Raw genomic sequence first — 17,176 nt, 5'->3', positions numbered from 1 at the left:
ACTGTAGTAGACATGACTGTAGTAGACATGACTGTAGAAGACATGACTGTAGTAGACATGACTGTAGTAGACACGACTATAGTAGACACGACTGTAGTATTCATGACTGTAGTAGACATGACTGTAGTAGACACGACTGTAGTAGACATGACTGTAGAAGACATGACTGTAGTAGACATGACCGGACTGTAGTAGACACGACTATAGTAGACACGACTGTAGTATACATGACTGTAGTAGACACGACTGTAGTAGACATGACTGTAGTAGACATGACTGGACTGTAGTAGACACGACTGTAGTAGACACGACTATAGTAGACACGACTGTAGTATACATGACTGTAGTAGACACGACTGTAGTAGACATGACTGTAGTAGACATGACTGGACTGTAGTAGACATGACTGTAGTAGACATGACTGTAGTAGACACGACTGTAGTAGACATGACTGGACTGTAGTAGACATGACTGGACTGTAGTAGACATGACTGTAGAAGACACGACTGTAGTAGACACGACTGTAGTAGGCACGACTGTAGTAGACATGACTGGACTGTAGTAGACATGACTGGACTGTAGAAGACATGACTGTAGAAGACATGACTGTAGTAGACATGACTGGACTGTAGTAGATATGACTGTAGTAGATATGACTGTAGTAGATATGACTGTAGAAGTCATGACTGTAGTAGACATGACTGGACTATAGTAGACATGACTGGACTATAGTAGACATGACTGGACTGTAGTAGAGATGACTGTAGAAGACATGACTGTAGTAGACATGACTGTAGTAGACATGACTGTAGTAGACATGACTGTAGTAGACACGACTGTAGTATACACGACTGTAGTAGACATGACTGGACTGTAGTAGACATGACTGTAGTAGACATGACTGGATTGTAGTAGACATGACTGGACTGAATTAGAAATTACTGTAGTAGACATGACTGGACTGTAGTAGACATGACTGGACTGTAGTAGACATGACTGTAGTAGACACGACTGTAGTAGACACGACTGTAGTAGACACGACTGTAGTAGACATGACTGTAGTAGACATGACTGGACTGTAGTAGACATGACTGTAGTAGACACGACTGTAGTAGACACGACTGTAGTAGACACGACTGTATTAGACATGACTGTAGTAGACATGACTGGACTGTAGTAGACATGACTGTAGAAGACATGACTGTAGTAGACATGACTGTAGTAGACATGACTGTAGTAGACATGACTGTAGTATACACGACTGTAGTAGACATGACTGGACTGTAGTAGACATGACTGTAGTAGACATGACTGGACTGTAGTAGACATTACTGTAGTAGACATGACTGGACTGTAGTAGACATGACTGTAGTAGACACGACTGTAGTAGACACGACTGTAGTAGACACGACTGTATTAGACATGACTGTAGTAGACACCACTGTAGTAGACATGACTGTAGTAGACATGACTGGACTGTAGTAGACATGACTGTAGTAGACACGACTGGACTGTAGTAGACATTACTGGACTGTAGTAGACACGACTGTAGTAGACACGACTGTAGTAGACATGACTGTAGAAGACATGACTGTAGTAGACATGACTGTAGTAGACACAACTGTAGTAGACACGACTGTAGTAGACACGACTAGTATACATGACTGTAGTAGACATGACTGTAGTAGACATGACTGTAGTAGACATGACTGTAGTAGTCACGACTGTAGTAGGCACGACTGTAGTAGACATGACTGGACTGTAGTAGACATGACTGTAGAAGACATGACTGTAGTAGACATGACTGTAGTAGACATGACTGGACTGTAGTAGACATGACTGTAATAGACATGACTGGACTGTAGTAGACATGACTGTAATAGACATGACTGTAGTAGACATGACTGAACTGTAGTAGACATGACTGTAGTAGACACGACTATAGTAGACACGACTGTAGTATTCATGACTGTAGTAGACATGACTGTAGTAGACACGACTGTAGTAGACATGACTGTAGAAGACATGACTGTAGTAGACATGACCGGACTGTAGTAGACACGACTGTAGTAGACACGACTATAGTAGACACGACTGTAGTATACATGACTGTAGTAGACACGACTGTAGTAGTAGTAGACATGACTGTAGTAGACATGACTGGACTGTAGTAGACATGACTGTAATAGACATGACTGGACTGTAGTAGACATGACTGTAATAGACATGACTGTAGTAGACATGACTGAACTGTAGTAGACATGACTGTAGTAGACACGACTATAGTAGACACGACTGTAGTATTCATGACTGTAGTAGACATGACTGTAGTAGACACGACTGTAGTAGACATGACTGTAGAAGACATGACTGTAGTAGACATGACCGGACTGTAGTAGACACGACTGTAGTAGACACGACTATAGTAGACACGACTGTAGTATACATGACTGTAGTAGACACGACTGTAGTAGACACGACTATAGTAGACACGACTGTAGTATACATGACTGTAGTAGACACGACTGTAGTAGACATGACTGTAGTAGACATGACTGGACTGTAGTAGACACGACTGTAGTAGACACGACTGTAGTAGACACGACTATAGTAGACACGACTGTAGTATACATGACTGTAGTAGACACGACTGTAGTAGACATGACTGTAGTAGACATGACTGGACTGTAGTAGACATGACTGTAGTAGACATGACTGTAGTAGACACGACTGTAGTAGACATGACTGGACTGTAGTAGACATGACTGGACTGTAGTAGACATGACTGTAGAAGACATGACTGTAGAAGACATGACTGTAGTAGACATGACTGGACTGTAGTAGACATGACTGTAGTAGATATGACTGTAGTAGATATGACTGTAGAAGTCATGACTGTAGTAGACATGACTGGACTATAGTAGACATGACTGGACTATAGTAGACATGACTGGACTGTAGTAGACATGACTGTAGTAGACATGACTGTAGTAGACATGACTGTAGTAGACATGACTGTAGTAGACACGACTGTAGTATACACGACTGTAGTAGACATGACTGGACTGTAGTAGACATGACTGTAGTAGACATGACTGGATTGTAGTAGACATTACTGGACTGTAGTAGACATTACTGTAGTAGACATGACTGGACTGTAGTAGACATGACTGGACTGTAGAAGACATGACTGTAGTAGACATGACTGTAGTAGACATGACTGTAGTAGACATGACTGTAGTAGACACGACTGTAGTATACACGACTGTAGTAGACATGACTGGACTGTAGTAGACATGACTGTAGTAGACATGACTGGACTGTAGTAGACATTACTGTAGTAGACATGACTGGACTGTAGTAGACATGACTGGACTGTAGTAGACATGACTGTAGTAGACACGACTGTAGTAGACACGACTGTAGTAGACACGACTGTATTAGACATGACTGTAGTAGACACCACTGTAGTAGACATGACTGTAGTAGACATGACTGGACTGTAGTAGACATGACTAGTAGACACGACTGGACTGTAGTAGACATTACTGGACTGTAGTAGACACGACTGTAGTAGACACGACTGTAGTAGACATGACTGTAGAAGACATGACTGTAGTAGACATGACTGTAGTAGACACAACTGTAGTAGACACGACTGTAGTAGACACGACTAGTATACATGACTGTAGTAGACATGACTGTAGTAGACATGACTGTAGTAGACATGACTGTAGTAGTCACGACTGTAGTAGGCACGACTGTAGTAGACATGACTGGACTGTAGTAGACATGACTGTAGAAGACATGACTGTAGTAGACATGACTGTAGTAGACATGACTGGACTGTAGTAGACATGACTGTAATAGACATGACTGGACTGTAGTAGACATGACTGTAATAGACATGACTGTAGTAGACATGACTGAACTGTAGTAGACATGACTGGACTGTAGTAGACACGACTGTAGTAGACACGACTGTAGTAGACACGACTGTAGTAGACACGACTGTATTAGACATGACTGTAGTAGACACCACTGTAGTAGACATGACTGTAGTAGACATGACTGGACTGTAGTAGACATGACTAGTAGACACGACTGGACTGTAGTAGACATTACTGGACTGTAGTAGACACGACTGTAGTAGACACGACTGTAGTAGACATGACTGTAGAAGACATGACTGTAGTAGACATGACTGTAGTAGACACAACTGTAGTAGACACGACTGTAGTAGACACGACTAGTATACATGACTGTAGTAGACATGACTGTAGTAGACATGACTGTAGTAGACATGACTGTAGTAGTCACGACTGTAGTAGGCACGACTGTAGTAGACATGACTGGACTGTAGTAGACATGACTGTAGAAGACATGACTGTAGTAGACATGACTGTAGTAGACATGACTGGACTGTAGTAGACATGACTGTAATAGACATGACTGGACTGTAGTAGACATGACTGTAATAGACATGACTGTAGTAGACATGACTGAACTGTAGTAGACATGACTGGACTGTAGTAGACATGACTGTAATAGACATGACTGGACTGTAGTAGACATGACTGTAATAGACATGACTGTAGTAGACATGACTGAACTGTAGTAGACATGACTGTAGTAGACACGACTATAGTAGACACGACTGTAGTATTCATGACTGTAGTAGACATGACTGTAGTAGACACGACTGTAGTAGACATGACTGTAGAAGACATGACTGTAGTAGACATGACCGGACTGTAGTAGACACGACTGTAGTAGACACGACTATAGTAGACACGACTGTAGTATACATGACTGTAGTAGACACGACTGTAGTAGACACGACTATAGTAGACACGACTGTAGTATACATGACTGTAGTAGACACGACTGTAGTAGACATGACTGTAGTAGACATGACTGGACTGTAGTAGACACGACTGTAGTAGACACGACTATAGTAGACACGACTGTAGTATACATGACTGTAGTAGACACGACTGTAGTAGACATGACTGTAGTAGACATGACTGGACTGTAGTAGACATGACTGTAGTAGACATGACTGTAGTAGACACGACTGTAGTAGACATGACTGGACTGTAGTAGACATGACTGGACTGTAGTAGACATGACTGTAGAAGACATGACTGTAGTAGACATGACTGGACTGTAGTAGACATGACTGTAGTAGATATGACTGTAGTAGATATGACTGTAGAAGTCATGACTGTAGTAGACATGACTGGACTATAGTAGACATGACTGGACTATAGTAGACATGACTGGACTGTAGTAGACATGACTGTAGAAGACATGACTGTAGAAGACATGACTGTAGTAGACATGACTGTAGTAGACATGACTGTAGTAGACACGACTGTAGTATACACGACTGTAGTAGACATGACTGGACTGTAGTAGACATGACTGTAGTAGACATGACTGGATTGTAGTAGACATGACTGGACTGTAGTAGACATTACTGTAGTAGACATGACTGGACTGTAGTAGACATGACTGGACTGTAGAAGACATGACTGTAGTAGACATGACTGTAGTAGACATGACTGTAGTAGACATGACTGTAGTAGACACGACTGTAGTATACACGACTGTAGTAGACATGACTGGACTGTAGTAGACATGACTGTAGTAGACATGACTGGATTGTAGTAGACATGACTGGACTGTAGTAGACATTACTGTAGTAGACATGACTGGACTGTAGTAGACATGACTGGACTGTAGTAGACATGACTGGACTGTGGTAGACATGACACTAGTAGACACGACTGGACTGTAGTAGACATTACTGGACTGTAGTAGACACGACTGTAGTAGACACGACTGTAGTAGACATGACTGTAGAAGACATGACTGTAGTAGACATGACTGGACTGTAGTAGACATGACTGTAGAAGACATGACTGTAGAAGACATGACTGTAGTAGACACGACTGTAGTAGACACGACTGTAGTAGACACGACTGTAGTATACATGACTGTAGTAGACACGACTGTATTAGACATGACTGTAGTATACACCACTGTAGTAGACATGACTGTAGTAGACATGACTGGACTGTAGTAGACATGACTGGACTGTGGTAGACATGACACTAGTAGACACGACTGGACTGTAGTAGACATTACTGGACTGTAGTAGACACGACTGTAGTAGACACGACTGTAGTAGACATGACTGTAGAAGACATGACTGTAGTAGACATGACTGGACTGTAGTAGACATGACTGTAGAAGACATGACTGTAGAAGACATGACTGTAGTAGACACGACTGTAGTAGACACGACTGTAGTAGACACGACTGTAGTATACATGACTGTAGTAGACATGACTGTAGTAGACATGACTGTAGTAGGCACGACTGTAGTAGACATGACTGGACTGTAGTAGACATGACTGTAGAAGACATGACTGTAGTAGACATGACTGTAGTAGACATGACTGGACGGTAGTAGACATGACTGTAGTAGACATGACTGGAGTAGACACGACTGTAGTAGACATGACTGTAGTAGACATGACTGTAGTATACACGACTGTAGTAGACATGACTGGACGGTTGTAGACATGACTGTAGTAGACATGACTGGAGTAGACACGACTGTAGTATACACGACTGTAGTAGACATGACTGTAGAAGACATGACTGTAGTAGACATGACTGTAGTAGACATGACTGGACGGTAGTAGACATGACTGTAGTAGACATGACTGGAGTAGACACGACTGTAGTAGACATGACTGTAGTAGACACGACTGTAGTATACACGACTGTAGTAGACATGACTGGACTGTAGTAGACATGACTGGAGTAGACACGACTGTAGTATACACGACTGTAGTAGACATGACTGTAGTAGACATGACTGTAGTAGACATGACTGTAGTAGACATGACTGGACGGTTGTAGACATGACTGTAGTAGACATGACTGGAGTAGACACGACTGTAGTATACACGACTGTAGTAGACATGACTGTAGTAGACACGACTGTAGTATACACGACTGTAGTAGACATGACTGGACTGTAGTAGACATGACTGGAGTAGACACGACTGTAGTAGACATGACTGTAGTAGACATGACTGTAGTAGACACCACTGTAGTATACACGACTGTAATAGACATGACTGTAGTAGACATGACTGTAGTAGACACGACTGTAGTAGACATGACTGTAGAAGACATGACTGTAGTAGACATGACTGGACGGTAGTAGACATGACTGTAGTAGACATGACTGGAGTAGACACGACTGTAGTATACACGACTGTAGTAGACATGACTGTAGTAGACACGACTGTAGTATACACGACTGTAGTAGACATGACTGGACTGTAGTAGACATGACTGGAGTAGACACGACTGTAGTAGACATGACTGTAGAAGACATGACTGTAGTAGACATGACTGTAGTAGACATGACTGGACGGTAGTAGACATGACTGTAGTAGACATGACTGTAGTAGACATGACTGTAGTAGACATGACTGGAGTAGACATGACTGTAGTAGACACGACTGTAGTATACACGACTGTAGTAGACATGACTGGACTGTAGTAGACATGACTGGAGTAGACACGACTGTAGTATACACGACTGTAGTAGACATGACTGTAGTAGACACGACTGTAGTATACACGACTGTAGTAGACATGACTGTAGTAGACACGACTGTAGTATACACAACTGTAGTAGACATGACTGTAGAAGACATGACTGTAGTAGACATGACTGTAGTAGACATGACTGGACGGTTGTAGACATGACTGTAGTAGACATGACTGGAGTAGACACGACTGTAGTATACACGACTGTAGTAGACATGACTGTAGTAGACACGACTGTAGTAGACACGACTGTAGTATACACGACTGTAGTAGACATGACTGGACTGTAGTAGACATGACTGGAGTAGACACGACTGTAGTAGACATGACTGTAGTAGACATGACTGTAGTAGACACGACTGTAGTATACACGACTGTAGTAGACATGACTGTAGTAGACATGACTGTAGTAGACATGACTGTAGTAGACATGACTGGACGGTAGTAGACATGACTGTAGTAGACATGACTGGAGTAGACACGACTGTAGTAGACATGACTGTAGTAGACACGACTGTAGTATACACGACTGTAGTAGACATGACTGGACTGTAGTAGACATGACTGGAGTAGACATGACTGTAGTATACACGACTGTAGTAGACATGACTGTAGTAGACATGACTGTAGTAGACACGACTGTAGTATACACGACTGTAGTAGACATGACTGTAGTAGACACGACTGTAGTAGACACGACTGTAGTATACACGACTGTAGAAGACGTGACTGTAGTAGACATGACTGTAGTAGACATGACTGGACGGTTGTAGACATGACTGTAGTAGACATGACTGGAGTAGACACGACTGTAGTATACACGACTGTAGTAGACACGACTGTAGTAGACACGACTGTAGTATACACGACTGTAGTATACACGACTGTAGTAGACATGACTGGACTGTAGTAGACATGACTGGAGTAGACACGACTGTAGTAGACACGACTGTAGTAGACATGACTGTAGTAGACATGACTGTAGTAGACACCACTGTAGTATACACGACTGTAATAGACATGACTGTAGTAGACATGACTGTAGTAGACACGACTGTAGTAGACATGACTGTAGAAGACATGACTGGACGGTAGTAGACATGACTGTAGTAGACATGACTGGACGGTAGTAGACATGACTGTAGCAGACATGACTGGAGTAGACACGACTGTAGTATACACGACTGTAGTAGACATGACTGTAGTAGACACGACCGTAGTAGACACGACTGTAGTAGACACGACTGTAGTATACACAACCTTAGTAGACATGACTGGACTGTAGTAGACATGACTGTAGTAGACATGACTGTAGTAGACATGACTGGATTGTAGTAGACATGACTGGATTGTAGTAGACATGACTGGATTGTAGTAGACATTACTGTAGTAGACATGACTGGACTGTAGTAGACATGACTGGACTGTAGTAGACATGACTGTAGTAGACATGACTGGACTGTAGTAGACATGACTGGACTGTAGTAGACATGACTGTAGTAGACATGACTGGATTGTAGTAGACATGACTGGATTGTAGTAGACATGACTGGACTGTAGTAGACATGACTGGACTGTAGTAGACATGACTGTAGTAGACATGACTGGACTGTAGTAGACATGACTGGACTGTAGTAGACATGACTGTAGTAGACATGACTGGATTGTAGTAGACATGACTGGACTGTAGTAGACATGACTGGACTGTAGTAGACATGACTGGACTGTAGTAGACATGATTGTAGTAGACTTTGCGTGGAAATGATCCCATGCATGGAAATATGTACATTCTCTAAGGAAATGCATGGAAAAATACTGCGGTAAAACATCAGGTTTCATAACAAAGTACATGGTCATGTATAAAAGCAGGGCTATAGAATGTATCAGGATGTGAGAAAGATTCCTGCCATTCAGGACTGCAGAAAAACGAAGCAGTCTGAAAGGTGGTTCTGATACTGCTCTCAGCCAATAAGCTTCACAACAAGAAAATGATCTGAAGAACAACACTGTAAGGAAATAAACCTCTTAATAATAAAAAAAAGTTCAAATAAATGTATTAATTATTATGAATATCTGGATTATAGACACTTATTTTTTTTTTCATAGCATAGAGCACAAACGTTGAGTGTACAAAACATTAGAAACACTGATAACACTGCCAAGAGGTAACATATATAAACTGAAATGTACCGGACCCAAATCAAACCTTGTGGAACGCCACTTGTGATAAATATTTTCTCTGAGTTATGCACACCAATGGTGACAAAAAAATCTTGACTGGTTTAATAGGTCTTAAACCAATTTAGAACTGGACCGAAGAGGCCAACCCACCTCTTCAGTCTGTCCAGAAGGACATCACGTTCAATGATAATGGACCTACATTCATACAGTTTCTTTACTGGGTCCAGCTCGCTAATTAGCACGTAAATGAAAGCTAGAAATTCAGGGAGCATCAAACATTCCAAAAACAATAGATAGAGGACCATTCTTTTGCAAACTTTGACACAGAGGAAATATAACACATTTTCAGTTCAGCCCTCCGGACCTTGTTGAAGACCGAATGCGGGTTTGACACCGCTGGTTTAAAGCATCCTCTGTAGATGTATTGCACTGGAAATTATTGAGGAAATTATCTAAAAAGTGTGTATGTGTGTGTGTGTGTATGCCTGTGTGTGTGTGTGTGTGTGTGTGTGTGTGTGTGTGTGTGTGTGTGTGTGTGTGTGTGTGTGTGTGTGTGTGTGTGTGTGTGTGTGTGTGTGTGTGTGTGTGTGTGTGTGTGTGTGTGTGTGTGTGTGTGTGTGTGTGCCTGTGTGTGTGTGTGTGTGTGTGTGTGTGTGTGTGCATGTGCCTTTGTGTGTGTCAGGACTTTGAGATGAACAGTGAGCTAAAGATGGGTGTAATGACTCTACTGGAGGAGGTGCTACGAGACCCCGACCTGCTGCCTCAGGAGAGGAAAGCCACTGGCAACATAGTAAGGTACACACATATACACAGACACATACACCACACACACACCAGTGGAGGCTCCTCAGAGGAGTATGGGGAGGACCATCATCTTCACTGAATTTCATAAAAATACAAATGTTAAAACATTTCAAAAGTTATCATTTTTAGATAAAACTATACGAAATATGTTCACATATTACCAAATAATTTATTAAAACACAATGTTTTGCAATGAAGGTCTACAGTAGCCTCAATTATGACTCTGTATGGTAGCACCATGGTGTAGCCGGAAGACAGCTAGCTTCCGTCCTCCTCTTGGTACATTGACTTCAATACAAAACTGGGTATGCTATTGGTTCTCACCCCCTTCCATAGACTTACAAGGTAATTATGACAACTTCTGGAGGATGTCCTCTGACCTATCAGAGCTCTTGTAGCATGAACTGACATACCCAATCAAAGGATCAGAGAATGAATCTAGTACTGAAAGCATAAACTGCAGCTAGTGAGCACTGCAGTGCATACAATGTGGTGAGTAGTTGACTCAAAGAGAGAGAAAGACAATAGTTTAACAGTTTTCAACAAATTAATTTCTTAAAAAATGAAGGAGAAGCAAGAGAGAGAGAGAGAGAGAGATTTTTTCACATTGTTTCACTTACTTAGCTAGCAAATGCAGCTGGCTAGTTTAGCCTACTCAAACACCCGGCTCAAACAGAGGGATGCTATGTTAGCTAGCTGACTATGACTATCCAACACAATACTGGAACTCTTCCAAGTCAAGGGAAGCTTTTGGTTTTATTCATTTATTGCCGCCTGGGCCCTCCGGTTTAACTGCTAAATTGCTTACTGACTATACACTGTAATGTTACTGCATGGTTGTAGTGGGTTCACTAACACATTAGTTCTATTAGCTATGTTGACTAGGACGTTACTTTAGCTAATATGGGACAAACAATGTATGCTGTGTGTAGTGGTTATGACATGGTTTTTCGCCTGGTCACAGACAGCTAATGTGTCGTGCATTGAAGTCCACAAACGAAGGGAAAAGGTGAGAGGAGGAGAGCGCATAGAGGCAAGAAGAAATACAACGTGGCTGCTTTGAAAGTGAACTGTGTTTACACATAATTTACACAGGGGTGTATTTATTCCGCCAATTCTGTTGAAAATAATTCCTAAACGGAAGCAAGCGAAACAGGGATGAAAATACCTGAAACTCTTGTTTGCAATTGTTGGACTAACGATTACACCCTAGATAAGCTAAATGCAGGCAAGAGTGTGCAAGGCGGTATTGAATGTGTCACTGTCTGGTCACCTCAAATGTTTCTCTCGACCTGTATGCACCTATGTTGTAAACTTTCATTCATAGGCTAGGTTGTAGCAACCTCATGATGGGTATAGGGAAACATTTGAGTATCATGTAGTAGCCTAAACCTATCAATGTTACATTGACCTGGGTGAATGGAATATGAATGACAGTCCAATATATGAATGACAGTCCAATACAATCCAATATGCTATATTGGAAATAAAAATATATAAAATAATCATCCTCCCTCATCTTAAACAGCACTGACCGCAACTGGCAGACACACAACACATGCACATGCTAAAGAATTTGTTCCCAACCAGGGGTACTAGGACCCCTGGGGGTACTTGGCCTATCCACATGGAGTACTTGAGAAGACTCACAAGACCATAGGCAGACTGGTCAAATCCACATGAATGGGTACTTCCAGGGTACTCCAGGCAGAGCAAAATGTAGTTGGTGGTTCAGTAACCGAAAAAGGATGGGAACCACTGTGCTAAAGTACATACACACATACACACATGCTAACACAAATACACACATTTGTTTTACTATCCTTGTGGGGACCAAATAATTGATTCCCATTCTAAATCAAAATTTTCCTTACACCTAAACCTAACCCTAACTCCTAACCATAACTCTTAACCCTAATTGTAACCCTAAGCCTAAAATAGCCTTTTTCTTTGTAGAGACCGGCAAAATGGTCCCCATAAGGATAGCAAAACCATACCCCCCCTCCACTATTATATTTATTAATGAGACTCTGCTTGTCCCTCAGTGCCCTTTCTCAAGATGATCAAGATGGTGCTCAACTTAAGATAGAAGACATCCTACAGATGGTAAGTATGGTTCAATCACACACATAAATACTATCTAGATTAGATGCTAAGCCGTTTAATTTACAGGGATGTAGTGGTAAAACTATGTTGAGTCAGTAAATAAATGGTGATGTAATTTGGAATGCTGACTTTGGAGCAGAGAAGTCCACTGCTCCACTTCATCCTGGTAAGACGTGGTCTAGGGACGTTGTCTCGATATAGTCTGTGTGAAAAGGTTGTCTCCGTAAGGAATCAGAACAAATCAGTTGTATTGGTGTGTATTGTGGTAGAGCCTGTCCCCTGAAGACCCAACTAATACATTATTTCAAATACTTTAGAATGCATTTAGAAGTATTTGAGGTGAGCTTTATTTAACACTGAACAAAATATAAATGCAAGATCACACGGACAAAAAGCTTATTTCTCTCAAATTATGTGCCCAAATTTGCTTACGTCCCTGTTAGTGAGCATTTCTCATTTTCCAAGATAATCCATTCACCTGACAGGTGTTGCATATCAAGAAGCTGATTAAACAGCATTATCATTACACAGGTGCAGCTTGTGCTGGGGAGAGTAAATAGGCCACTCTGAAATGTGCAGTTATGTTTCACTATATTGGCATCACTCCGCGGCGGAGGGATACATCCGAAGTGAGGTTTTACAGATTTTCTCCCATTTACACCTGTGTCACGGCTGGGGTCCACCCCTATATATAGGCCCCATGGCCGCGACACACGTTCTATTTCATTTTCTCGGCGGACGTCCGTATGGTTTGAGGTACAGACTTTATGAAGTTCGCTTGGTAAGTCACTGGTAAGTGTAATATCTTGCGTGGAAGTTTACTCACTGGCTGTTTGCAGCCTGGAACAGCTGGCCACATGGCCAGCCCCTCCTCTTGAGTGATCTGTATCTTCCGCCCGTGGTTTGTCGTACTTGTGTTTCGTTAGCGTTACACTATGACTGTGTGCATCCATTAGTATAGAGGCTCTTGCTGCCACAAACTGTAATTTACCTGACACAACTTGCCCACTAGCTTGTTCTATGTGTGTGTTGTGAATTGCTTTAACATGCTGCTTGGTTCTCTGCTAATTACCCTGCAGGGTTTTTTCTTCTTCTTTCCCCTGCAGAGTGTAAGATTATAGTGATGGGCTTTCCACTATGTTGAGACATTACTTTGGAGTTCCTTAAATGAGTTACTCCATCATATGGTGCTGTTTTTACTGCTTGGATATTAAACCGGCTAGGTAATATTGCAACTAATAAATCAAATCCATTAACAGGTTGCTGTTTTTTTGTCTGTCTGTTTTTCCCACACGAGTCATCCCTGTTTTTTGCAGAGGTACTGGATAATTTATCCCTCACTGTGTTCCTATTCCTCCAAGCCTGTCACGACATAAGCTTTCCCAGGGTGTCTGACCCCTGCTCCGTGGCCTTGTTGACTTGGCTGAGCTCATGGCCTCCCTATGTGACAGGTGTGATAGTGGCATCGCCCTGGGGATCTATCTGCATACCTTGTGAATGCACTGCCTGGGTTTGAGCCACGCGGAGAGGGCAGGGGAGCCCCTACTGGATGCCTGTTTTGTGTGGTGTTCTCAGAACGCCTGCGCCTGGCGTGATTGGAGGCCATGCGCAAGTGGGTTGGCCAGGCTCAGGCTGGGGACAAGCTCCCTCCCTCAGGAGTGGTGCACCAGCAAGCTGTTAGTCCCTCTACTGGGCCCAATACCCTTCCCAGGAAGCGTGACCGGAGCCGCCGCAGGCAGAGCCCATCTGCTGCCAGTCCTGGATGGGGGTTTGTAGCTTTGATGGCAACGACAGCTGTTATCTGTTGGCCAGTGATAAGCTGTTCCTGGGGGACAATGCTGGCACTGTTCAACACTGTGAGCGGGGCTACCAGGCTGACAGGCCATCAGAAGCCGGCAGAGGGGCTTCATCGCCCCCAGTTGCTCTAGAGGTTATGAGTAACCTACTCACTCGGGTAGTCACTGCACTGGACATCAAACTGGTGGATAGTAATGACTCTCCATCTGTCCCCATCTCTGCTGAGTTCCGCGAGGCCTTGCAGGAGAGCTGGGCCTCTGCCAGGGGGTGCTTCCAACTCACAGCAGAGACTGGACCATGGAGTTATGTTGCGGGCGAAGAGTCACTCGGCTTCTGGGAGTACCAGACCATGGACAACATGATAGCTGCCATGGTCCTCCCGTGCGGGTAGATTATAGTATGAAACCCGCGACTGAAGCCGGGACACCCCAGAGTCTTTGATACGGACTTGAAAGCCATATATGGGTCCCTCTGCTCTCTTGGTCGCCTTACTAACGCAGCCATGCTGCTGCAGGCCTCCCTGCAGACTCTGTTGCACCGGCTGCAGGAGGGTACAGAAGTGTTCCTCTGGGAAGCGAAGTGTCTTGCCTGCTTTCCATGCTCCAGAGAGATTTGGCCCGCACCAACGTACGGGCCATGGTGCGGGTGGTTACCTCCTGGCTCCAGCTCTGGCTGGCCCAATCCCGTCTGCCAGATGCTCTCCAGAGCACATTTGCCACTCTCCCCATCACCCCAGGGCTGACGTTTGGCCCAGGGGTTGATGACATTCTGGAGCAGACCGATAAGGTTCGTAGGAACCGGGAGACCCTGAGACGGTTCATGCCGCCTCCTAAAGCCCCGGGATCAAGGCAGACGGACCGTCGCCACCCACCTCTAACCTAATGACGGTGGGGCCTCTCTCCTGCCCCATCGCCTGGTGCTGAGGGACGACAGCAGTGAGGGGCACAGTGTGCGGTTGAGCAACAACCTGTCAACCGTCGCCGCCATAGGGACGTGCTTGGGGGACCCAGGTGCCCGCGGCACCAGAGGTGAGGCAGGACCCCTGACACACCCTTCCGCTTCTCACGGACTCAAAGGGCGAAGTAGGAGGAGGGTGTGGAGTCCCCCTGGGTGATATCCACAATGCTCGAGGGGTACCGACTCTAAGAAACATTACTGTGCAGCCGTATTCATTGATCTGGCCAAGGCTTTCGACTCTGTCAATCACCATATCCTCATCGGCAGACTCGACAGCCTTGGTTTCTCAAATGATTGCCTCGCCTGGTTCACCAACTACTTCTCTGATAGAATTCAGTGTGTCAAATCGGAGGGTCTGCTGTCCGGACCTCTGGCAGTCTCTATGGGGGTGCCACAGGGTTCAATTCTTGGACCGACTCTCTTCTCTGTATACATCAATGAGGTCGCTCTTGCTGCTGGTGAGTCCCTGATCCACCTCTACGCAGACGACACCATTCTGTATACTTCCGGCCCTTCTTTGGACACTGTGTTAACAACCCTCCAGGCAAGCTTCAATGCCATACAACTCTCCTTCCGTGGCCTCCAATTGCTCTTAAATACAAGTAAAACTAAATGCATGCTCTTCAACCGATCGCTACCTGCACCTACCCGCCTGTCCAACATCACTACTCTGGACGGCTCTGACTTAGAATACGTGGACAACTACAAATACTTAGGTGTCTGGTTAGATTGTAAACTCTCCTTCCAGACCCATATCAAACATCTCCAATCCAAAGTTAAATCTAGAATTGGCTTCCTATTTCGCAACAAAGCATCCTTCACTCATGCTGCCAAACATACCCTTGTAAAACTGACCATCCTACCAATCCTCGACTTTGGCGATGTCATTTACAAAATAGCCTCCAATACCCTACTCAACAAATTGGATGCAGTCTATCACAGTGCAATCCGTTTTATCACCAAAGCCCCATATACTACCCACCATTGCGACCTGTACGCTCTTGTTGGCTGGCCCTCGCTTCATACTCGTCGCCAAACCCACTGGCTCCATGTCATCTACAAGACCCTGCTAGGTAAAGTCCCCCCTTATCTCAGCTCGCTGGTCACCATAGCATCTCCCACCTGTAGCACACGCTCCAGCAGGTATATCTCTCTAGTCACCCCCAAAACCAATTCTTTTTTTGGCCGCCTCTCCTTCCAGTTCTCTGCTGCCAATGACTGGAACGAACTACAAAAATCTCTGAAACTGGAAACACTTATCTCCCTCACTAGCTTTAAGCACCAACTGTCAGAGCAGCTCACAGATTACTGCACCTGTACATAGCCCACCTATAATTTAGCCCAAACAACTACCTCTTTCCCAACTGTATTTAATTTTATTTTATTTATTTATTTTGCTCCTTTGCACCCCATTATTTTTTATTTCTACTTTGCACATTCTTCCATTGCAAAACTACCATTCCAGTATTTTACTTGCTATATTGTATTTACTTTGCCATCATGGCCTTTTTTTGCCTTTACCTCCCTTCTCACCTCATTTGCTCACATTGTATATAGACTTGTTTATACTGCATTATTGACTGTATGTTTGTTTTTACTCCATGTGTAACTCTGTGTCGTTTTATCTGTCGAACTGCTTTGCTTTATCTTGGCCAGGTCGCAATTGTAAATGAGAACTTGTTCTCAACTTGCC

At 43.7% G+C, this 17,176-nt stretch overlaps 1 protein-coding gene across 2 annotated transcripts in view; it reads left to right on the top strand.

The window, feature by feature from the left end:
• LOC109891718 (ras-specific guanine nucleotide-releasing factor 2) overlaps positions 1–17,176 on the top strand; it is a 98,850-nt gene that overhangs the window by 74,598 nt on the left and 7,076 nt on the right. For both annotated transcript variants that reach the window (XM_031826343.1, XM_031826341.1), the window contains exons 18-19: positions 10,502–10,614; positions 12,669–12,729. In XM_031826343.1, the coding sequence (XP_031682203.1) occupies positions 10,502–10,614; positions 12,669–12,729 (174 nt within the window). The remainder of the gene's footprint in view (positions 1–10,501; positions 10,615–12,668; positions 12,730–17,176) is intronic.

Source organism: Oncorhynchus kisutch, linkage group LG6, assembly GCF_002021735.2.
Source record: "Oncorhynchus kisutch isolate 150728-3 linkage group LG6, Okis_V2, whole genome shotgun sequence".
NCBI lineage: Eukaryota > Metazoa > Chordata > Actinopteri > Salmoniformes > Salmonidae > Oncorhynchus > Oncorhynchus kisutch.
The sequence above is the reverse complement of the archived record's forward strand: the minus strand, read 5'-3'. Positions and strand labels throughout refer to the sequence as shown.